Below are 22,865 nucleotides of genomic sequence, written 5' to 3' on the forward strand. Positions count from 1 at the left end.
ATACTTGTAAATTAAATATTTAAGTTATTTATGTTTTTACAGTCTGTAGAAGTTATTTAAGGAAAACTTAAAGTAATTTCTTAACGTACACAGCATATATATAACTGGGAAATTATAACTTAGAAATATATATAACTCAAAATTAAATTTATACATTTTTCTTTGGTCTGTGTAGTACACGCTGACGTTTTAATATATCCTTTTTCACTTCCAGTTGACGAAGTTCTGTGTGTACATCTGAGAATATTTCAATTTGTTCTTCTTCTGGAATAGTCTCCCTAATAAAGTATTCAAAATATGTGTTTAAGTACATGTGCTTTAAAATAGCTTTTATACTTATATTGCTAAAATTTACCTATAAATTTTCATTAAATCATATTTCTCCCATGGTTTAGCAGCAGCTTTTGCCTTCTTTTGGCGTCTTTCATTAACAACCACATCTTTAAGACCCTTTAAATCTTTACGTTCCCACTTTTCCAACCATGGTTGTGGTTTGAGTGGAACTTTAATGTCATTCACTGGAACAGGTCCTTCAGGAGTTATTTCTGTTTCCATGTCAAGTGGAAATGTACTATACTCTGGTGGTGCATCTCTGAGGTAAAGTAATTCATTATCCAATCTTTTTTCTAACCTGCAAATATAACAACACAAATATTTTATTTGATATATATATATATATATGTTTCATTTAGGCTAAATTCTATTCAAATGTAATAAACTCGTATTTACCTCAAACAATCAATTTTTTGAATAGCAGGATCATACAACATGTAACGCACTTCCACACCTTCTCCATTTATAACATTTCTTAAAATAAATGAAGCACGTAATCCAGCACCTTCTCTTAAAATGCATATACCAACAAATCTGTTCACCTTTCCAGTTGCATGAGGCTCAGAATAAGTGACTGCTAATATAGAGCCAACATAAAATTCAGGAATACCTAATACAGCTCTTCTAGCTAACATGTCCATACGCTCTAATTTCTCTGCTATGCTATTACGATGAAGAGGATTTGTAGTTGGTAAGAATTCTGGATAAATAAATCTATAATTTGTAAGAGTTGTTGGATCTAGTGATTCTTGATTAATTTGTTTTTTAGAATCATCATTTTCATGTTCTGTCTCATGTTTTGTTTGTGCCATAGCTGAGAAAGGTTTATATCTTTACCTAAAAATAATACAGTAGTATTTAAATAAATTATATTATTTATTATCAGAGAAAACATATATAGACTTACATATGATCTACAAAATGATATATAAGTGGTTGTAAATAACTGGTATTTGTTAAAATACAATAAAACATACCTAATACTTTAACAAAATTAAGATTTTGCAATATTTTACGAGGTAAAACTCTAGATGTAATAACCATGTTTGGATGTTAAATTTTAATTACAACTTTCACCTTCCAATTAATATTGGATTATCCTTTCCTATAAAATGACTGTTTCGTCCATAGGTTAATATACAGTTTGGAGGGCCTGCATAAGACCAATAAGACCTGATGCACAATAGACGATATTTGGAAAAGTAATATTTTATCAATCGATTACAGTAGGAAGTATTTAGGACCCTACATTAAGCTAGCCGGAAGGAATAATAAAATATGATTATTTTTAATCTTCCTTAGTGTATTTCGTTTGTAAATCGTTTGTGATTGATTGTGAGTCTATTTTTAACGCTTGTGTATTTTAACTATCCCGAACAAGTGATAGTGATGGGCACGACTGGATCTAGCGAAATATAAGACCTAAAAACGAACAAATCATGAAACTTACTTGTTCGAGGTAGCGATGGGTACGATCGGATCTGTAGCGCATGCGCACTACAATTATTTATTATAAAACAAACTTGTAAATGATTAAGAAATTATTCACTCACAAACAATGAAAATGATATGTTTGTAAATCACAAACGATTTCCAATCAATTACAGTTATCAGTTATCACAAAATCTGTTTATTATAAAAAATTACTAAAAAGTTTCGGCTCACATCAAGATTGAAATAAAATTGCTAATTACAAAAGAACTAATTTGTCACAAACGTTAAAAATAGACTCACAATCAATCACAAACGATTTACAAACGAAATACACTAAGAAAAATTAAAAATAATCATATTTTATTATTCCTTCCGGCTAGCTTCATGTAGGTTATTTACGATGCGTTTTATTAAATGAAATCGTTTTAATTACAATATGAATTATAACTGTATTGTTTTTTTTTTTAAGATTTTAGCGTACAAGTATTTAATATAACCAATCATAAACTGCAGCCGTGATAAATTGTATTTATGTACATTATTAAATACATTTTTACTGATAAAGTTTAAAGCAATGTTCGATTTCAAACTTTGCTCAATGTAAATACTTATTGAAGTAACATTTTATATAATTATGTGATATTCTATTATTAATTCATTCAAAACAATTTCTTAGGAATACTCATGGGTAATATAGGAGAATGTAAATATATAACATACAAAATAAATTTGTGATGGGATAAGAAAAATACATGGAAAACTTGTTGAACTTAGGTCAAACATTTTATTATTTTGTATAATAAATCTACAGTTTTGAAGGTAAGTTTACTTTAATGCTAAATTGTGTTGATTATAAATATGAATAATTAATAATGCAATCTAAAATTTATGTTATAGATCTATCATGATATGATTTGTTTATCAATTTTCTTTTTGAAGGAACCGAAAAATAAATATTAAAAAGAAAGGAAAATCAATTTTACTTACATAATTAAAAAATAATAGGTTTAAAAATTTTTATTTTCGACTATGATAAAAACTATAATATTGGAATTAAGACCAAGGCTTCAAATATGTAATACATTTATTTGTTTACAAAAGGAAATAAATTTAATGAAAATTAGAATAAGCTTTTGGAAGAAAGTATAGAGATAACAGTAGAAAACAGTACAATAAAATGCTTAACAAAATTTATAAAATTAATACCAAATTCATTATCAGCATTAAATGTAACAAATAATTGGATCTGTTTTCGAGCACAAATAAAGTCTGATTCTGCTTTTGGGTGTTTTCAAACAGGAATAGTTACTAATTTAGTACCAAACATTAATATTTTAAGAAACTCGACAGATTTAAAATTACTCAAGGAACAGAATTGCAATATAATATGTGCATGCTGTAAAAATGTTCTTTCAAAGCAACTATTTGTTAAAAGAATATTGCCAATACCAGATATGAATTATGATTTAAATGAATGGTTTTGTTGTAAACATAATCATATTACTGTTAGTCCAAATTTGATACCATCAGAATCTGATATTTTTTATGGATCAGTTTTTTTTATCATTCATACAAATTTATTCAATAACAATTTAAAAATAGAGGGAAACACTATTCTTTGTAACAGGTGTTTACAGCATGTAGGACAAACTTGTACAGACAGTTCATTTAAATTATGGAGATGCTCTATAGACTACAATTTACTGTGTGATTTTAAGATTAACAAATCTTTTGCTACAGATCCTTTTATTGATTTTTTAATAGCTATTAAAACTACAATGAGTGGTATGTTTGGTGAGGAAATAATTTTACAGTCCTTTGTTGGGAAAAACATTTATTCCCTTATTCTGAAACCAATGGATTGGCATTTAAATTTATTAACTGAGCCTAAAACAATATCAGAAACTAATGTTGTAACCTTGCAAAACACATCTGTTGTCAAAGTGTTATACAAGTATGAAATCAGTAAAAGTACCATTGATTTTGTAAATAAAACATTTTGTGAAGTAGGATATTTAGTAATAAAAGCAGGTTTAGAGCACTTATTATCATCAACAAAACGATTTCCACAGCCTCATAGAACTGCTGCTGATTTTTATGTTGGACACATTTGTTTAGAGAACCATAAATGAAATTTTATTTTATTTTTTATATTTTCAAGGTATAGATAATTGTTTTTACTTTTATAATTCTGATATAAATATTTTATGTTTATAGAAATAGAAATGACATCATAATTGTAATTTAAATCGAAGGTGTGTATATATTTAAATGCACAAATAAATTTTATTTTATCAGAAATTTACATGTTTGTTAGTATGTTACATCTTTTACTGAACAGGAATATTTTACAATATCGATTAATTATTATCGTATATTCCAATAAAATTTAAATAAAGAATTATAAATTGCTTTTTTAATTATATTCGTGTAAACATATTAAATATTCAATTTAATTAATCTCATTAAAATGTAATACTTTTTATTAAAACAAAAAATTAATAGATATGAAAAAATGTATACAAAAACATTCTGGAAAGTATTTATAACTATTTACATTGTTTAACTGCAATTTCTTTATATCTAATACAAGTTAAGAAAATATAGTTATGTACATATATGTAATGTACATATCCTATATTATTTTTACAATGATGGATACAATTCTTTTGTTTGCTGAATAAATTATTTCAAAGGTTATCATTTTAAAATGAATTAATTTTTTAAAACAAATATAACTACAATTCATAATAACTATGGAATGAATTGTTAAATTGTGTATGTACTAGGTAAGAATTTCACTTAGAATGAAATAAATATTATAACAGTACTTTGTTGTTCAATAAAAGTATTTGAAAACATTTACTGTACTAATGGACAAAATTAAACACATCAAAAAATATACTCTACATTTAATGTAACTAATTTAAAATTAAACTTATTTTTTATTTATATTAAGTCGTGTTTTACTTCTTGATAGCAAAGAATTTAGTGTCAAGACTATTACTTTTATATTTGTATATTTACCTTAATAATACATAAGCTAGTAGATTAACGTCTACGTATAATACATGGCACAATACTATTGGAATTCTTTTCTTGTTGAATATAGTAGCTATCAGTAGGCAATATGTTAAAAAAATAATTTGCCTGCTATCAAAATACTTGTATACTTTTGAATAAAATGTTAATATTGTATGCCATTTTAATGTTTTCTATTGTACTTAACCAGGTTTAAGTAAAAAAATTTTTTAAAAAAACCTGTGATATAACTTTTTTGTTTCCATAGCACAGAGTCATTAGACTTAAAAATGATATATATATATATATGTAATATATGTTGTAGATCATATGTATTAGGCCTTAAATTTCTACTGTGCAATACATAAAACTTTGACAAAATATTTTATAAATTTATATTGCACTCACTTGGCTCGAACAAGAATGTAATCTGTCTGCAAGAGGTTTTATGTAAACCCAGCTGCCATCTTTGGTTTCTTTGAACAGCTATTAAATTAAACAAGACATTATATGTAAATTATTACAGAAAAACAAAAAAGTAGAGAACTTAAAAAAATTTACCTTCGTTTGCCAATTAGTATTAGTTTCTTTTCTTATACGTGCTTCGTCTCGTTGTTTCTGTTCAATTGTACACTTAGCTGCAGTTGCTGTTTCCATATCGTTAATTTTTAATCCTACGGTTACATCGCGCCAAACTTTTCGCGATTCATGTTCTTCTTGTTCACAGACTGTCTTTACTAATTTTCTTTGCGTATGAAGTTCTTTAACATCCGCAAATATTTCAGTCCTCTGGACAAATAAAATTGCCAGTAATAATTATGATAAATATTACAGATACAGTATTCGATGTATCGATATTTTTTACACTTACTCCATCAGCCCACTTTGCTTCCATAGCTCCACTCCATTCTCCATTGATAACAAGGAATGGTTTTTTGTCTCCTGGTTGAGTAATTTGACATGTGATTCGATTACGTTTACCCCCATAAAAAGGTTTAGTTATGAATTCTACAGTAGCATGGTAGCCAGTTTGTGTACAATGTATAGTTGCTGTTCCTCCTAATTCTATCCAAGGTACAGTGAGGATAGATCTACCATAACCATTTGGAAAAGTTAATACATATTCTTCACCATGTTCTAAGACATTTACCCAACCCTTTCCAACATTGTGTACTCCTATACTCAGACCAAGGAATTTACTCTTTGTCCAAACATGTGCTCCAAAACTAATTTTTTTTGTATAATGTTCAGCATAAAATGCACTTACTGTAATAGAAATGATATTATTTTATTCAAAAAACTTGCTATGCAGTATTTTGATAAATAAAAACTTACTAGGAGGATGATGAGAGACCTGTTCAGCAATGAATGAAAGTTGATTCTCTTTACACCAAGGTACAGGACCGTCGTTAACTAATTTTGAATCAATTGAACTATCTACATTATCATTAGGAATATCCCAATGACATCGAAAAATTTCACCTAATATTGGATTATATGGTTTTTTTGCTACTCCTGATTTTCGACCTGCATGAAAACTACATAAATACCATCGAACTACTTGCACCATTCTATCTTTGGGAGAAGGCATATCTGCTATTCTAAAACATATATTATAATATAGTAAAATTTTTCTATAAACTCAGTAATTTTTAACTATTATTTGTTTCATAAAATATACCTTACAAACTGGTCTGGATGAGTAAAGTAATCTGCATACATTTCAAGGAGTGACCTGCGCTCCAAAATAAATGTAGGCAATGCAACTTTTGTTAAATCCATACCAATTTTTACTTGGGATAAAAGATGAGTGACAACAGATCCATGGGATTCCATAGAATCCACTAAAAAGTAACACATAATTAATACATTTATCTTTTAACTACATTGCAGTAATTTACAAATTTATTAATATATAAATTACTAACTTTCTGTTTCGCTTTCCTCTTCATAAAGGGCTGTAACATACAATATCATTTTATATTATTTTCAAGTATATATCTACTTTAAATTACTAATAGCTGTCAACAAATTGATGTATTTAAATGCTTGAAAATCTGAAAAGTTTCTCTAAATTTACAATATGTGTCAGAAGCACTGTGTTGTAGTTAAAAGACTTACTGTTTGAATCTGCACCCAGCATATTGTTTTTTTGTAAAATACCAACTAATATCCATTCCTAAATATTCTCATAGTAATAGGTCAAGCTATACACAACATAAATGTCTTTTTCTAAGAAATGAAATTCTCAGAAAAGAAAATAATACCAGAATTTGGCTGAACTTTCCTTTTTCTAAATTTGACATACTATCAAACATTCACGGTTGATTTTAAATATAAATTTAACGAATACTTTACAGCAATGTTAGGATGACACGATATAATTCACGTGTTATGCGGGGTACTCTTTAAAATCAATAAATGTAGTTGTGGATAAAGTCGACTAGTACAAATCTGTATTATCGATCATCACGAATATATGTATATTATGTATTACAAACTTTCAATGTTTATATTTAATTATTTTATATAGTCATGTTTATCTAAAGTTACGTTTTATTTAAAGTATCTTCTCTTTTTTAATGTAATTACATGTAATGCAGATAATGAACAAAGTAGTAAAAGTATTTTTTTAAGTTATTTGAATAATGACATATACAATACTAATATTTCATTTGGATTCTCAATTTTGTTTCTTCTTTTTTCTTTTTATTTTTTACTTAATTTTAAGTACAAACATCTACTACGTGTAAGGACATACTAAACACACGAATAGAAGAAGCTAGTAACATATTTCAAATAAAAATAATTTCAAAGGAAATACCATTTTCTATTTATTAAACAAAATAATAACTATAAATTCTGAACTTACTTACCATCGTAATCGACTGATCCATCGCCTTTTATAGGAGGTAATGGTGGTTGTTTTCGATTTTCGTTTGAAGTAACATCCGTATGTGATTGCGGGCGTTCACTATCTCGTCTTCTACTAAATTAATCAATCATTATCAATTTTTGCATCTTAAGTCTTATGACCTTCGATAAATACTCACACAGCGATATGATTTTGTACTACAGAAGGAGGAGCTATTTCATCTGCTGCATCATAATAATCCTCATCTTCGTCCGAAGATGAATAAGAAAACTGTGGTACAGGAAGATCCCTATCTACAACAGCTTTACAAATAAAAAATAACATCAACGTGTATCTTATTTCGTTTTCTTTGTCAAATTTGTTCTTCTTAAATATATTTTAATACTTATATATCACATATTCATGTTTAACTTAGTATACATAAATAGTAACAAACAAATTACCAGTGGACAATATAGGTATTCTTGGTTCTATACATTCAGAACCTAATTCAATTCCAGTTTGTACAGCTGCCTCTGGTTCTCTAGCAGCAACTAAAGCTTATCATGTTAGAATCTTCCTATTAGGAGTATATTTTGTAATTATTTTATATTTGTACATTTAAACACTTACTATGAGATAGAGGAGATGAAACATGTATTGGATCTGTTGGACCCCTATATATTCCATTGACAGGTATAGCTGTGTTCTAAAAGTATCATACTCATTATGAACACTTCAGCGAATATAATAACTAACTAGCATATTTGTACCTTTGCAATTTGTAATTGCACAATTGTATGTTTAACAGAATTAAGCATTGCATTTGCTTGTGTTAAAATTGCTCCATATTTCTGCTGCTTTTCTTCATCTTCTGCTGCAATATTTCTTTGCTTTGTTTCAATTAATTTTATTTGATCTATTAATAATTGTAGATATGCATCTGCTTCTGCAACTTTACGATCAAAGTCTTGTTTTGGAGGAGATTTTTTAGGATCCCATCTCTAAAATAATGGTATGAATATTGTTTTATAATTGTTACACAAACATAAAAGAAATCTTATAAATAAATATCCATACAGCATGCGAATGTCTTAGTATAGTATCTTCTAAAGCACGAATCCATCGTTCTCTTTCTTCTGCATTTCTTGTTTGAAAATGAAATGTTTTTGGGTCATCTTTATATGATGATGTAGTAATTGTAAATGTACTATCATCTTCATCATCAATGCCTATAATAGCACCTCTTAAACGAACACATCCTCTACGTGCTCCTCTCATCATTTTCTCTTTACTCTAAAATATAATTGAAACAAAATTAAAATGTTATTTCAATGTTAATGCATCTTACATAATAAAATATAAGTATGTATTAGAAATAGATTCTAAGTACTGACAATAAAGATATAACTGATGTATCCTTCTTTAAAATACAGTTTATACTTGTTATATAAAACTGATAAACGTTTTCTTTAAATAGAACTGAATGCCTTAAAATTTAGGAATCAGCTGACTATGACAGATGTGCAAGATGTTTTTAAGAAACATAGATAATGTATAAAAAATAACTTAGAATTAGACCAGTTATGAATATCATGAAAAATGTATGTTGAATTATAGTTATTAACTAAAATAGAAATTAATTAAACTTTTTTAAAGGAAACAGGGTGTAACCTATTAAGGACACATCGCAAATGAATATCAAATACAACGATTGTAATATCTGTAAAACACTACCGTGTAATACGACAAAAGCCCAGCATTGTCGTCCAAAACAAACCAACGATATTGCCACCCGTTAACAACATTTGTCCATTTGCTAAGTGAACCTTCCATCATCGACATTATTATTTGTTGCTTACTGTTACCAGTGACTACAGATGTAGAAGATTGGATATGCCTTTGTTTTCGAGGGGTCATAATTTAGGGGGTCCTAGACACCCCAAGATTCCTTGTAAGAGCGTCGAGGCCGAACTTCAAATTCCGCGTCGGTAAAACAGTCAACGTTTCATCGAAAATTAGGCCGAACAGAAACTGATTTAAGCGCCACCTCAATTATCGCATGCTATCAACCCTATCAACTAACGGCATGTTATACTTCGTCACCTTTCGCATACACCTAAATGACACGTGTAAGCTACGATAGCTATATGTATAAGTACATAATTAAACAATACTGACCATGCATTCATTATTATTAATTTTCGTTCCGTAAAATTGTAGTTGCAATGTGATACACTTCAGAATCTGAAAGGCATAGTTCCTGAAAAGTATATAACAGAGATTATATGGAGGAGGAAATGAGGACGTAATTTGAAAACTCGCGTCTACGGATTTCTCTAGGGACTGTCGGTAAAGTTTTTGACACTCGCATCACCATTTGAAAACTCACGTCTAGGGATTTTTCTAGGGACTGTCGGTAAAGTTTTCAACGCTAGCATCACCTTAAAAAACCATTTACATTGGTTTGTTATCTTTCTATTTATTTCTTACAGTCTATGAGTGTAAAAGATTGCACTACAATAATAATAAAATAGTAAATACAGTGTGCAATATCGAAAGTGGCATAAATGGTCCACAATACGTTGATACAATGACAGATTTTATATGTAAATAGATAAGTACGTAAATAAATAAGTAAAAAAGTAAACAAATTATTCTCGATACGGCTAAGTATTAACAAAAGAAAGGTGTTATACATTCAATTTAGCCGCTTAAGAAAAGTTAGGCAAGTATTATCTGTGTTCGGTCAGCTGATTAATAACTTTCTCACTAAAGATGATGCATGTCGTTGGTGTAGTAGTAATTGTAATTATTTAATGAGAATTAAAATAGTGGTAAATATATTTATAGTTTATTAATATGGTTAATACTAGTTTTGTAAATATGCATGAGCTTTGAATTATTAATGGAAGCATTTTTAATGATTAACATATATTTTATAAAGGAAACATGACTTTTTCCCTTTTTTTTTAAATAAAATAATACGGTATTCAAATAAATGTTTAAAAACAATTAAATTTTATGCTGTGTTATTTCAACTAATATTTAATTATTATTTAACTTTCAACAGTTAATAAATACTAATTGAAAAGAGTACAGAAATAATCACATTTAGTTTGGTACATAAAATTACATTTATAATGAAGCATTGAAATTTGTTGTCATGGTTAGAAACATGTAAAAATACATTAAAGTAGTTTTTTCAAAGGACGTACAATAAGGATTTACATGTATTTGTATGTATTTTCCATAATTTCATGTTACATATGTTATTTGGTTGTGAAGTATATTGTATTATAAGAAATTACATACTATTGTTGATTTGGAAATATAATAATTTTACTGTCTTATTTTTTTAGTTTATTGTTTTATTGTAGATGTAATTGATTTATAAATGTATAAGGAAGCTATACTTTTATTTAAATGCTATAATTTAATGTTTTTATACATTGTAAAAAGTAAGCATGGAAGAAAAACGTGGTTCTAACATAGTGGAAGATGAAGATCTAGAAGAAACAGAGAATATAATAATAAATGAAGTTGATGGATTACCAAATTTACATCCTAATTACCAGCAGTTGGGACTTGAGTTTGATGTACAGAAAGATCATAATGATTTAAGTACAAGGTCTATGGAAGATTTAGTACACGACGAAGATTTGCCAACCTCTGTCATTGTAACTAATGTAGACCCTCGGGTTTTTAAAAGTGATGAATTGAAGGTGACAGAAAGATGTAATGAAAATCAACATAACAGCAATGGACTTTTTCTAAAAATATTCATTTTGTTTTCATAGAAAGAAATAGAGAATCTCTTTAAAAGATTTGGAGAGGATGCTACATTTCAATATTTTAGATCATTTAGAAGAATGAGAGTAAATTACAGTTCGCCAAATGCAGCAGCAAATGCCAGAATACAGTTACACCAAACACATTTTGGTGAGACCGATATCAATTGTTATTTTGCACAACCTGTTACTCCCATAGGTTTGTAAAATTGGGCTTTGTATAATAAAAGTTAAAAGTAGTTTTACTAATTAAAAACAATGTAATTTATAGACATAGAAGATCAACATCTTCAACCACCAGCTCTCACTAAACAGTTCTTAATTTCACCACCTGCATCACCACCTGTTGGATGGGAGCCCAGAGAAGAAAACGAACCTTTAGTTAATCATGATTTATTAGCAGCTATAGCAAATTTATCTGCAGGTATTAATTAAATAATTCATAAACTGTTTCTTTTATATTTGATGTTAAGTGAATTACCTAAGTAATTTTTGCAGGAGGTAGTCATGAATTACACCCTGGAGGTTCAGGACAACCAGGCATAGTTGTTCACGTTTGCGAAACGACAAATCCTATGAAAACCGTTCCACGTATTCAACATACACGTTGTCCAGAACATTCGTAAGCAATTTAACTAGAAATATTGTCCATCCTATGACAATGAATTATTTATCCATCCAGCAAGCAATTAGAAGCATTACAGACAATGATATTCAACATTTAAAAATTTGTTATTGTCATATTGAAAAATTGATATTTCATTAATTTGTGATAATAATTATCACAGGAAATGATTTGTAAATGTTTTTTGCTCAAATACAAATATATGTGAGTATTACATGGGAATGATAAATGTGGGATAGAAACGTATTTGAATATTTTGTCACAAAAAATTATTTATTTTCAGATAAATCATGTTATTTCATGCTGGTATTGCAAATAAAAATATATTGTCAAAAACGTGATATAACTTGACATAACTTAAAAATCATCGAATACTTAATAATGTACAAATAAAATATTAGAAAAACAATTTCAGGATAGTTTCATAAATTTTGTAGTGATTCTTATAATTCTTCTGATTTGAAAATGTGATTGAAAATATTAGATGCTTATTTGACATTTAAAAATTAATAAAACTAACAATACAGTGTCAAGGATAAAAGGTATTGAATTTAGCAATATCAAAACTATTTCAAATTGATGTCGCAGATATTCTTAAAAAAAGATACATAAAAATTTATGATTGTAGAAGAAATAAATAGGATTAACTTCTTGGTCTAATAATTGTTTTGAAATTTGAAAAATAATTAACTTGAAAATACAGATTTGTAAACAAATAGGTATATGTGCGCTAAATTTAAGGGCAATTATAAACCTTGATGTATATTTAATGTACATACATGTTATAATGAAAGTGTACCATGTAAACGAAAATTAGCGCTGTTAATACTACTCTTGATTATAGTTTAATTAATTAAGATTCCAATTAAAAAATGAATAATTTCGTTTCTTTTTTAAACAGTGTTACAACTTTTTGAAATATACACATCGGTAAATAGACAATTAATAGCATTGTTTTATTTGAAAAAAAATTGAAATTAATTGTAATTGGAAATATTGCATATTATTCGCAATGTATTAGTGTTATTATTTTATTGTAACAGTGATATTTACATATACATGTACGTAAATGTATATAATGTTCTCACTCACATGAAATGTGTTTCATATTGATGTAAAATTTAATCTATTATAGAATCTGATATAGAACTGTTGAAAGTTTATAAATATGTTATAATAAATTACTTTTGTGTGAATAAATACGTTATTCAAAGTTTGTCTTGTGTGAATGAATGTTATACAAAGTAAACAAAATTTATTAACGATTATTTATTCCATTGAGATTATACGTATTTTAAAGTTTGAAAGAGTGATGTTTGTAAGAAAATGTTAATTTTAACGAAATGATTCTCTTAAAGATATTTCTGGGAAGAATGTAATGAGATGCGTCAAAAAATATAAAAAGTTCTTTTTTAATTCAGAAATTGTTCGCTTTTACACTTATTATTAGCTTATTGAAATAATATAAAAGCTTTATACACATATACGGTATTAATAATATTAAGTCACGATTTTATGATTCATGACGTAATTGTATGAAATTTTTTTCAGTACAGAGATTATAACATTGTTTTATTAATTTAATAAAATGAATATGAGTTTTTTTAATCATACATTTACATGTTATAGGCCATTTGATATACCCTTCCATTACATTATCCTCCAATCTAAATCTTTGCAAGTAAAAATATACATTTATTCAGATTAAAAAGTTGTGATTTTAATTAGTATAAAACAGAATGCAGAATGCAAGAAAACTTACATTTAGCTTATAAGCTTTCTATAATTCAAAGTTAACGAAAATTAGCTACACTTGAAAAATATGTACACATACAGAAAATAAACATATTCGTCTGTTTATATCATTTGCATTGGGTACGTACATTACGTAGTGTAATGTACAACGTACGTGATTATTAAAAATGAGAATTTTCACCCAAAATTATGTGAAATTTTTAAGGGATTTATAAATTTTTTAAACATTTGATATAGTTTTTTTTAAGTTGATTACTTTAATTGCATAAAACTATTTAATTACCTTAAAATCACAGAGGTTTCAGAAAAACATTGATCTATTATCTGTTGTTTATGAAATTAGGTTACCTATAAAATGAACAATACAATTTTCTGAAAGCGTAAATTATTAATATCATCAAATATATCTAATCGGAAACTTTTAAAAATGTATACAGTTCTCCATAAATGTCTTCTAATTTACACTTTCTTATAAAAAAGTTTATAATAAATTTTGTCGTTGAATGCACCGAAATATTATAGTAATTTGTTTACTTAACAACGCATATTACCTTAATCGGAGATGGTACTATATTTAATCGTAATTTATGAACGATATGATGTCGTGTATCATTATTAATTTTTTAGTTAAAAGATGTTCATTACGAACATGTTGCAAACAACATTAATATTTTTTCAATTATATTGGGATCTTTGAGCATACACTTTCATAAACAAGAACTGAATTTTTATAAAAATATAATATTAATTATAAGAATTTGAATAGTATATGTATGTATAAACTTGACTTATGCCATGTACACAAAAGTATTAATATCGTCGTCATGCCTGCGTATGTATTTATGTTCTATGAGCCATTCAATTTGTTCCTTTATCATCTTTTTACTTGGTAAAAACATATTCTTTAATATGTCGATTAATTCGGTTTGCAACTGAGCATTGTTAATTTTTTTGCGCATTTTTAAAATCTTGATAATTGCTTCCTATTAAACAAGAAACATTAAAATTGTTACTTATGAACAAAAAAAATAGAAAATAAAAAAAGAATATTATTTATTTTGATAAAAGACATACCTGGACCCTTAATATTCTAAGCTGTACAATAGATTGGTTATCTTCTTCTTTACTTCGTTCAGTTGACAGCTGAAGTCTTCCTATTAGATTAATTTTACCCCGTTTTTGTAATTTTCCATTTTTTCTACAGATTGAAAATAGAGATTAATTGTCGATTTTATATAAATGAAATTGTATAATTTTTGAAAATATATTACTAACATGATAGCGAATTCTTGATTCACCCAGAATCTCGTATCATTTGCAAAATCTTTGGGACTATGTGCATGCGGTTCTACTAAGAGCAGTTGACGCTTCAGTTTCGGAAAGGCACACAAAGACCATAAAGTCCGTCTTAGCTCAGGATCAGGAAGTTCAGTGGCCAAACGTAAATTTTCGTATGATATCTTCTCAAACGGTCGTTGATTCCAAGCAAACAAAACTGCCATTTGAAAAGTTGTTACGTCCACATCGAAGCGTCCCACTTGGTTGGAAAATGTTATCTGCAACACCATCCAAATTGGTTGCAAGATGAAGCTGAAAATTAGAACCGAGATATTGAATTTTTTGAAAAGTTCTACCCTGTACCCATGTTTACTGCCTCAGAAAAATTTATCTTGTTCTGTTTTAATAAAACATAGTTTTCAATTATCAACCCATTGTTTATCTCATAAAAATTTTAATAAACGTTTATTTTAATTATAATAAACATTTATTTTAACATTTTATGACAAGACATATTCTTTCTTACCGTGCCATTTGACATATGATGATACCACTGTAATTTCCTTCCACTATGTTTTTTTCTATAAAATTCTTCTACTTCAGGAATATAATCTTCTAACTGTAGTGGCAAACTTACAGTGACGCGTTCACTACCTCTAGCCCATGCACCAGCATTTAATATCTATAACAAATTTTATTGATGTACATTTGATATCAATGTACATTTTCTAAAATAAATATAAAATATTTTTAACTATTCTAACCAATACCTTAATATTTATGCTATCTGCAATAGCAGCTCTACACTGTTCCTTAAATTGTTGATTAAGATCTTGTGATACTTTAATATCTTGAAACATTCGAGCTAGTTTATTAACATAATCAGCTGGCATTCCTACTTCGCGGAGCCATTCTACCATATTCTCTTCTTTTTCAGAATCCGCAGATGTATCTAATATTAAGCGCCTTGTTAAATGAGCTTTATGATAGCGCATAAATACATCCTTATTTTGAACGTATTTTAATACTAATAACTAAAACGAAATCAATGTATGATGAATATGAAACAAAGTAATTAAATGTTATAGATATACCAAAAATATACTTACTACATCCTTTAATTTACTTTCAATTTCATCAGAAGTTAATTTTTTACTGAGAGGTGTTTTCCTAAGTAACATATCACAGTAGTTAGCAAGAAGTTCGGGACATTTTGATTCAGGCTGTCCATTATTGTTGTTGTTAGGTTTATTATTCAAAATCGTTGTACCGATACCGGCACTTTGTCGAGCAGGTAATTCTAGCCTAAATACTGTTGCATCATTTACAACTAGTTTGTAAGCTTTGTCTCGAGCGGTTAGAAATCGGGGATCGTCGTCAAACGCTTCTTTCACAAGAATGGAAAATCGACGAAAAAGATCTAATAGTCTTTCAACATATTTTTCGGAATCTTGAGTGATGACATCTACAACTGACATCATGTCTGCCAAACCTGCACTTGCTATATGTTCTTCTAAATTTCTTAACATAGGACCGACTCCTTCTGGTACTCTATCCATTAGTTTCAGCATTAGCCTAAGTTCTATAATTATGATTTATTTGATGTTATTATTACAGAAACATTACTGAAATATTATGATGTAAATGAAAATACACTTACTGTCTGTTTGACAATGTTGAATCATTCTTGGACATTCTGCTAATATAGCTGGTTTAAAAGTAGCTACTAGCACGCGAACGCAACAATCAGTTAAAAGCTGTACACTAGCACTGTTTGGTTCTAAATATTTTTGTGCACGAAGCTCCTCTTCCCTTAACTTTGCATCTGCATAACGCATATAATTCTCTACTCCATGTAATGATAATTGTTCTGGTGCTTTAACCCAATAGAATGCTTCTGTTGCTTCTATGTATGCTGCTTCAAAATTTTCTCTATAGATTTGAAGCTTATCCGTCGTATTTGAACATAAATTTACTGCAATTTGTAATAAAATTTTAAGTACTCAACAACACGTTAGAATATCTTGTACATTACTGTAAAATTTATTACCATAAGATTCTCTAACACCAATAACAAGCTGTGAATCAAATGCTTCTCCATTTCTTTCAGCACGAACAAGCCTCATAGCCGAATCTTGAAGTCTTTGTTTAATTTCCCCAAATATACTTTGATTCCAACTATCCAACATTAACTATAACAAAAGCAATGTGTTATACAATTATACATTGAGAAATTTACAAGAAACTCTTACTTTTCTGACAATATCATCAGGTTGATTCTTTTTCTGAACACTGGAAGTTGTTTTCCCAGCAAGAGATGTTTCTAACTGTCTAAATGGTGTCGGTAAATAATTGCACTGAGCAAAGAACTTTCTCCATTCAGTTATGTATGCTTTTAACAAAGCTTGCTCTTCCTGATGTGCTAAGACCCTCTATAAAATAGACAAAGTAATAATTATTCTTTTTCATTATTAACAACAATTAATGATACAAATTAAAATATTATCTACCTGTTGAGCTTGTTTAATAAAGTCCATTATATCCTCTTTTAAGGCATCTCTTAACTTAGGAGGACCTTTTTCATCCCATACACATACTAAATGAACAGAGTAAAACAAATCTTGCCATTCTGCTTGAGTTACAGGTTCCTGTTTGATTAGTTTTAAAATAATTGGTCGCATACATGGCCATTTGTCTTCAAATGTCACTTGACTTTGGTCCTAAACATATAATACAGTAGATATGAGTGAACAAATTTTCTACTTATTGCAATAATATCAACTGACTATAACATCTCATACTATATTCCATTTAACAATAACTCTCAAAATACAGGAAATATTTAAATAATATTTATAATATTGCTACTGTGTAGTCGAATATAAATAAATGAAATATGCAAAAAAGTACTGCTTATTCAAATTGTTTTATTCCGTAACGGTTTATTGTTTAATTTAAGAAGATACAGCAACGAAAATTGGGATACAATTATTAAAAAAATATAATAATAGTCCATATTAATTATTAACTAGCCGTGATCATAGTATTGTTACGTGGATATTTTCAAATATTTAGTATAAAATTGTATGTATATCTCTGTGTAGGAAATTTTCAAACGTTTTTTGACAATTCAAACATGGTATAGGTTATCAAAATTTATGTATCATTAGTGAAGACAGAATAGAGCAGCAGGAAAGCTAAAAAGATTTAAAAATTAGTTTAGAACGTACAGTTTAGTACAAACTAACATTAAATACAAATTTCGTTATTTAATGACAACTAACCTTTAACATCGTCGCCATCACAAATTTTTGACATGTCCTATACCACAATACGTCTACGCCAATGAATACATACATCCATAAAACGTTACGAACTTATTAACTATAAGGATTGGTTCAAGCCTGAGTTTATATTTTTATTAAATTATTCTATAGTTAGAATATATTTTATTAGTAATTCTATTAACCGGTCTCCTTATTTAATAATTCATAAATGTTAATAGGTTTCTTTACTTAAAATATTACTTTACACAGTGCATAAAGGTATGTATGGTATATTGTGTTTCACGATGATGATCACATCTATGAAACATCCAAATATCCGAAATTTTTTTAAAATATCAATTGACTTATTGAAAATGTTGAAAATGAATAAGTATATTAATTGATAAAATGAAGAATTCGAAATAAAATCAAATACATGATATTAAGAATAAATACCACAATTTTATGTCACGTAATTTGAAGAGCTCTAAAATTCTCATAAAATCGGGCTTAAAAAAATGAAAAAGATACAGATCGTTATCTTATAGGAATTGTGTTTCAACATTTGAAATACCGACATCGCTAAAAATGTAATATTTTTGTCAATTGTTATGTTGCGCGCTCTATAATAATTTAGAACAAACGATCGATGGATCGTTGATAATTAAAAGTTTATATACAGAATGTATTAATAGCAAATAAATGCTATAACGAGTAAAAGTAAATATTCTATAATTTAAGTAAACTAAATTTTTATTTTTAATGATTTTGCAGTTTATGAAATTAATGTTTTTCCTTACAAAGTAATGAATGAAAATTTAATAAACTTTATGTAAGTACTTACATATGTACTTATGTACATCAATTGTTTATAGTTATACTCGGTATTTGATAAATATAATTTTCTAAGTAAACAGTTTATAGTGTACATATGTACTGATACTACCATTTGTTATAAGTGGCAAATACTATAAGTACACGTGGATCTAAATTTGTATCGTAAATGAAGAGGGAAACGGAATATAACTTCACATGTTTGTATAAAATTATTGTTTGACGCAAATATCTGAATTTAATTTCAAATTATTTTGTATTTATTGTTAATCTTTTGTCACAAGTAGTCTCGTGATGTTGCATTATAAAAAGTGAAATGTATGTTAAGATAACTGTACATTCTGTACGTCAATGATGTGATATCTGTCACGTCCTCAAAAATGCAGATCATATCAAATATATGTTCTTCCTAGTAGCAATATCATTATATTTCTGATTTTTTTAAATTATTATTAGTAAAATAAAAGAGTATAATTTTTCTGTAAACACGTATATTGATTTGTGTGTAATGAATAGTATAACATTAATCAATAGGCATGATGAAACTATCGATAGAACTTATTTCAGCAACAAGATTTACGTTTCTGGTGGCACGTATAAGCTCACGAAGTGTGGTCGATGTTATCGAAAGTAGGAAACGTATTTTACCGCAGTAGTTATCAGTTCTAACCGTGACTGAGGAGGCGTACCAGTGAATTTAATCATGAAAATTGAACCCAGTGAAAACATGTTTCGTACTTTAATATTGCTTACTCTACTTTTACCTTCTATTGTGTACTGTAACTATTTTCTGACAAACAATGAGAAAAACGATCAGTGCTTTTGTAAGGTATTGTTTTCGTTGTTTTTCTGTTATTCAAGTTTCTTTATAAAAAATAAATATAACCTACGAGGATATGTCAAAACTGTCAAACTGACATATTGTACTATATAATGCATTTTTATCAATAGCTAAATAATTTATTTTCATTAATAAAACTTCCAGTTGAAAGGATCAATTGATGACTGTAGCTGTAGCGTAGATACAGTGGATTACTTTAATAATATGAAGATTTATCCAAGACTTCAAAGTCTTCTAGTCAGAGATTATTTTCGCTTTTATAAAGTAAATTTAAAACAAGAATGTCCCTTTTGGACTGATGACAGTAAATGTGCTATGAGATATTGTCATGTACAGCCTTGTCAAGATGTAAGTGACTAATACATTAAATAGAATGTGCGATGTTCTAAGATATTTAAATGACAGCATGAAATATTTCTTTATTGTAGGAAGATATTCCAGATGGTCTGAAAGGAGATGTACTTAGGAATATTCACTTTAATGAAAGTCCTGTAGATAAATATAAACCTATAAATCAGTTTAATGATTGCCTATACAGTGCTAAAGATCATAATAAGGAACTTGGTTATTTAAACACAACAATTAGGTAAAAAAAAGAGCTATTTATATATAATTGATTAAATGAACGAATTATTTCAATATTTTTCTTTTAGCTCAGAAAATTACAAAGATTTTGAACTATGGCAACAGTATGATGATGCTCAAGATAATTTCTGTGTGAAAGAGTCAAGTCCTGGAGAATATGTAAACCTTTTACTTAATCCTGAAAGGTATACAGGCTATAAAGGACCTAGTGCACACAGAATATGGCGTAGTATTTACATGGAAAATTGTTTTAGGTTTGTGCATGAATTTGTGATATTATCTGTGATTGCAATTTAATGCTTTTGCATAATACCAAATGTTAAATGTTTTCAGACCTGAAAATTCACCACATAATTTCATTCAGTCTTCAAAAATAAATGGTAAGTATAAATGGTATAGTGTAATTGTTGTAATAGACTGAAATATGTATTTTCTTACTGTTTTAGGAATGTGTTTGGAAAAAAGAGTATTTTATCGCGTTATATCAGGTCTTCATGCTAGTATTAATATTCACTTATGCGCAAAGTATTTACTATCTCCAAAAGATAGTTTAGCAATAGTACCTACTGGCCAGTGGGGTCCTAATTTACAAGAGTTTCAGAACAGATTTTCTCCAGAAACAACTGGAAGTGAAGGTCCAAACTGGTTAAAAAATTTATATTTTACTTATCTACTTGAATTAAGAGCCTTGGCTAAAGCTGCACCATATTTAGAAAGAGAAGAATATTACACTGGTAACAGAGTACACGATAACGATACTCGCTTAGCAATAAATGATATTCTAGCTGTTGTTAAGTAAGTTTAATTAGATATATAAATAATAATTTCAATATTCGCATAGCTTTTATATAAACTGAATTTTTTTTAGATCATTTCCAGAACATTTTAATGAAAGCGTTATGTTTACTGGCGGAGCAGAAGCTCTGTTGTTAAAAGAACAATTTAGACAACATTTTAGAAATATATCTCGTATTATGGATTGTGTAGGGTGCGACAAATGTAAACTTTGGGGAAAGCTTCAAACGCATGGTTTGGGTACAGCATTAAAAATTTTGTTCTCGGGAAAATTTGACAGATGGGAACCGACATTAAATCACTTCAACAAGAAGACATTTTTCTTAGAAAGAAGTGAAATCGTTGCTCTTATAAATGCTTTTGGAAGGTAAGCATATAAATGATTCGATAAATAATATTTCAAGTAAAAGTTACAATTTGTAATTTTTTAAATTTTGCAGATTGTCGGAAAGTATCTTTGAATTGGATAGATTTAGACAAATGTTGAGATAGTAAAGCAGTAATTACGAATGAACTAATTAAGTTAATGCAGTAAAATACATCACACAAATAAATTTGTATATGAATTATACATAAGTAAGTTTGTCGAGCAGCTGATTTATATAAGCTATAAATTATTTACAATTCTTACATCATTTATTAAAGGTACGATATAAAGTCGCAATAAAAATTGCTACAATTTATGGGTAATTGAGTTTTACATTCTTTGTAAACATTAGATTTCTAACAAATTTTGTTAAACTTTTATTGCGATTTTAAGGGTAATTTAAACTCCATCTGTGATAAATATTTTGTCTATGGAAAAAATTTTCATACCAACCCTGAAAGTAGCACATATAGAATTATAATTTTTAATAACATTTTATTGTTATTTATAAAATTAGTAAATTGTTTCAATTTATATTCGTGCTACTTCCGTAAATATGTCAACTTTAGAAAATCGTAGCTTGTTGGTAAATTAACTTTCGTTGAAAGAGGCAGTTGTTACTCAGTGTAGCTGATCCGTTATATTGTACATAACAATCAGTTTAATTAAGAATGTTTAAAGAAAAGAAATTGTGAATCGTTCTGTTCGACAGTTTATTATAAGATAAATTATAAACAATCGTCCAGGGTGAACCATTTTTGTATAATACTACGTATTTTTTTTAAGAACCTTCTATTTCAAGTATTTTGTATTATTGCGATAAAGAAAGTAGCGTAAAGTTTTACATTATTTTCCGATAAATTTATATACAAAAATAAAGAAACCAGTGTACTCGTATTTCCATACAGTAGTAATAATTTATAAAATATCTAATGTTACTGTATATACATGTAAACCTTATTTATTGTCGCCAAATTATATTGATGAAGTATTAAATAAACACATTTGGTTTACTTTTCAAATTAAATCCTTATATTATGTTATATTCTTCCTTTAAAACTTGGCAACATTCTTTTGAATTATATT

At 27.9% G+C, this 22,865-nt stretch overlaps 6 protein-coding genes across 20 annotated transcripts; 3 read left to right on the top strand and 3 right to left on the bottom strand.

Annotated features, from left to right (window-relative positions):
* Positions 1-11: 11 nt before the first annotated feature.
* LOC114871866 (39S ribosomal protein L19, mitochondrial) lies at positions 12-1,145 on the bottom strand. The gene is made up of 3 exons (XM_029178399.2): positions 730-1,145; positions 356-631; positions 12-278 (listed from the first exon to the last, which is right to left on the bottom strand). The coding sequence occupies exons 1-3, from the start codon at positions 1,143-1,145 to the stop codon at positions 149-151; spliced, it is 822 nt and encodes a 273-aa protein (XP_029034232.2). The 3' UTR covers positions 12-148.
* LOC114871861 (oxysterol-binding protein-related protein 9) lies at positions 1,082-9,505 on the bottom strand. Of its 6 annotated transcripts, XM_029178386.2 has the most exons (14): positions 9,380-9,505; positions 8,723-8,938; positions 8,416-8,646; positions 8,276-8,351; positions 8,107-8,202; positions 7,842-7,965; positions 7,665-7,777; positions 6,717-6,746; positions 6,470-6,632; positions 6,124-6,389; positions 5,660-6,054; positions 5,350-5,577; positions 5,197-5,274; positions 1,082-1,170 (listed from the first exon to the last, which is right to left on the bottom strand). In XM_029178386.2, the coding sequence occupies exons 1-14, from the start codon at positions 9,485-9,487 to the stop codon at positions 1,159-1,161; spliced, it is 2,136 nt and encodes a 711-aa protein (XP_029034219.1). In that variant the 5' UTR covers positions 9,488-9,505; the 3' UTR covers positions 1,082-1,158. The 6 variants fall into 6 exon arrangements, with proteins under 6 accessions (XP_029034219.1, XP_029034221.1, XP_029034220.1 ...); XM_029178388.2 differs by lacking the exon at positions 1,082-1,170 and having other exon boundaries at positions 4,693-5,274; positions 7,665-7,774; positions 8,107-8,196; XM_029178387.2 differs by lacking the exon at positions 1,082-1,170 and having other exon boundaries at positions 4,693-5,274; positions 8,107-8,196.
* LOC114871865 lies at positions 2,280-3,945 on the top strand. The gene is given in 4 exon segments (XM_029178397.2): positions 2,280-2,367; positions 2,444-2,586; positions 2,665-2,890; positions 2,893-3,945. Coding segments are annotated over 2 exon segments (1,101 nt in total). The 5' UTR covers positions 2,280-2,367; positions 2,444-2,586; positions 2,665-2,796; the 3' UTR covers positions 3,900-3,945.
* Positions 9,506-9,889: 384 nt separating the features above from the next.
* On the top strand, positions 9,890-13,271 carry LOC114871868 (protein sarah). Of its 5 annotated transcripts, none has more exons than XM_046285444.1 (7): positions 9,890-10,061; positions 10,138-10,479; positions 11,105-11,367; positions 11,443-11,632; positions 11,705-11,857; positions 11,932-12,262; positions 12,342-13,271. In XM_046285444.1, exons 3-6 carry the CDS (start codon positions 11,110-11,112, stop codon positions 12,057-12,059), a joined length of 729 nt encoding a protein of 242 aa, XP_046141400.1. In that variant the 5' UTR covers positions 9,890-10,061; positions 10,138-10,479; positions 11,105-11,109; the 3' UTR covers positions 12,060-12,262; positions 12,342-13,271. The 5 variants fall into 5 exon arrangements, with proteins under 5 accessions (XP_046141400.1, XP_046141405.1, XP_046141396.1 ...); XM_046285449.1 differs by having other exon boundaries at positions 10,138-10,263; XM_046285440.1 differs by having other exon boundaries at positions 9,891-10,061; positions 10,138-10,370.
* A 183-nt stretch (positions 13,272-13,454) lies between these two features.
* LOC114871860 (cullin-5) lies at positions 13,455-19,306 on the bottom strand. Of its 3 annotated transcripts, none has more exons than XM_029178380.2 (11): positions 19,202-19,306; positions 17,602-17,811; positions 17,344-17,523; positions 17,142-17,283; positions 16,752-17,066; positions 16,201-16,673; positions 15,862-16,125; positions 15,618-15,773; positions 15,089-15,369; positions 14,888-15,011; positions 13,455-14,796 (listed from the first exon to the last, which is right to left on the bottom strand). In XM_029178380.2, exons 1-11 carry the CDS (start codon positions 19,304-19,306, stop codon positions 14,602-14,604), a joined length of 2,445 nt encoding a protein of 814 aa, XP_029034213.1. In that variant the 3' UTR covers positions 13,455-14,601. The 3 variants fall into 3 exon arrangements, with proteins under 3 accessions (XP_029034213.1, XP_029034215.1, XP_029034216.1); XM_029178382.2 differs by lacking the exon at positions 19,202-19,306 and adding an exon at positions 18,376-18,450; XM_029178383.2 differs by lacking the exons at positions 13,455-14,796; positions 14,888-15,011 and having other exon boundaries at positions 15,089-15,403.
* LOC114871863 (ero1-like protein) lies at positions 18,547-22,806 on the top strand. 4 transcript variants are annotated; one of them, XM_046285417.1, is made up of 9 exons: positions 18,547-18,636; positions 19,759-20,020; positions 20,177-20,380; positions 20,461-20,618; positions 20,686-20,871; positions 20,951-20,997; positions 21,064-21,412; positions 21,486-21,779; positions 21,853-22,806. In XM_046285417.1, exons 2-9 carry the CDS (start codon positions 19,895-19,897, stop codon positions 21,902-21,904), a joined length of 1,416 nt encoding a protein of 471 aa, XP_046141373.1. In that variant the 5' UTR covers positions 18,547-18,636; positions 19,759-19,894; the 3' UTR covers positions 21,905-22,806. The 4 variants fall into 4 exon arrangements, with proteins under 4 accessions (XP_046141373.1, XP_046141371.1, XP_046141374.1 ...); XM_046285415.1 differs by lacking the exon at positions 18,547-18,636 and adding an exon at positions 19,299-19,391; XM_046285418.1 differs by lacking the exon at positions 18,547-18,636 and adding an exon at positions 19,416-19,509.
* Positions 22,807-22,865: the final 59 nt, after the last annotated feature.

Source organism: Osmia bicornis, chromosome 1, assembly GCF_907164935.1.
Source record: "Osmia bicornis bicornis chromosome 1, iOsmBic2.1, whole genome shotgun sequence".
Taxonomy (NCBI): Eukaryota; Metazoa; Arthropoda; class Insecta; order Hymenoptera; family Megachilidae; genus Osmia; species Osmia bicornis.

Coding starts and splice junctions, on each gene's coding strand:
- LOC114871860 (XM_029178380.2), bottom strand. CDS start 19,306: ATGGTAGTATCAGTACATATGTACACTATAAACTGTTTACTTAGAAAA. Junction 17,524..17,601: donor TTATTAAACAAGCTCAACAG/GTAGATAATATT, acceptor TCTATTTTATAG/AGGGTCTTAGCACATCAGGA. Junction 17,284..17,343: donor CTGATGATATTGTCAGAAAA/GTAAGAGTTTCT, acceptor CTTTTGTTATAG/TTAATGTTGGATAGTTGGAA.
- LOC114871868 (XM_046285444.1), top strand. CDS start 11,110: ATGGAAGAAAAACGTGGTTCTAACATAGTGGAAGATGAAGATCTAGAA. Junction 11,368..11,442: donor TTAAAAGTGATGAATTGAAG/GTGACAGAAAGA, acceptor TTGTTTTCATAG/AAAGAAATAGAGAATCTCTT. Junction 11,858..11,931: donor TATAGCAAATTTATCTGCAG/GTATTAATTAAA, acceptor TAATTTTTGCAG/GAGGTAGTCATGAATTACAC.
- LOC114871861 (XM_029178384.2), bottom strand. CDS start 9,487: ATGTCGATGATGGAAGGTTCACTTAGCAAATGGACAAATGTTGTTAAC. Junction 8,939..9,379: donor GGCTTTTGTCGTATTACACG/GTAGTGTTTTAC, acceptor ATTATATTTTAG/AGTAAAGAGAAAATGATGAG. Junction 6,390..6,469: donor CATCCAGACCAGTTTGTAAG/GTATATTTTATG, acceptor TATATGTTTTAG/AATAGCAGATATGCCTTCTC.
- LOC114871866 (XM_029178399.2), bottom strand. CDS start 1,145: ATGGCACAAACAAAACATGAGACAGAACATGAAAATGATGATTCTAAA. Junction 632..729: donor CAAAAAATTGATTGTTTGAG/GTAAATACGAGT, acceptor TTATATTTGCAG/GTTAGAAAAAAGATTGGATA. Junction 279..355: donor GATTTAATGAAAATTTATAG/GTAAATTTTAGC, acceptor ATACTTTATTAG/GGAGACTATTCCAGAAGAAG.
- LOC114871863 (XM_046285417.1), top strand. CDS start 19,895: ATGAAAATTGAACCCAGTGAAAACATGTTTCGTACTTTAATATTGCTT. Junction 20,381..20,460: donor ATGTACAGCCTTGTCAAGAT/GTAAGTGACTAA, acceptor TCTTTATTGTAG/GAAGATATTCCAGATGGTCT. Junction 21,780..21,852: donor CTTATAAATGCTTTTGGAAG/GTAAGCATATAA, acceptor TAAATTTTGCAG/ATTGTCGGAAAGTATCTTTG.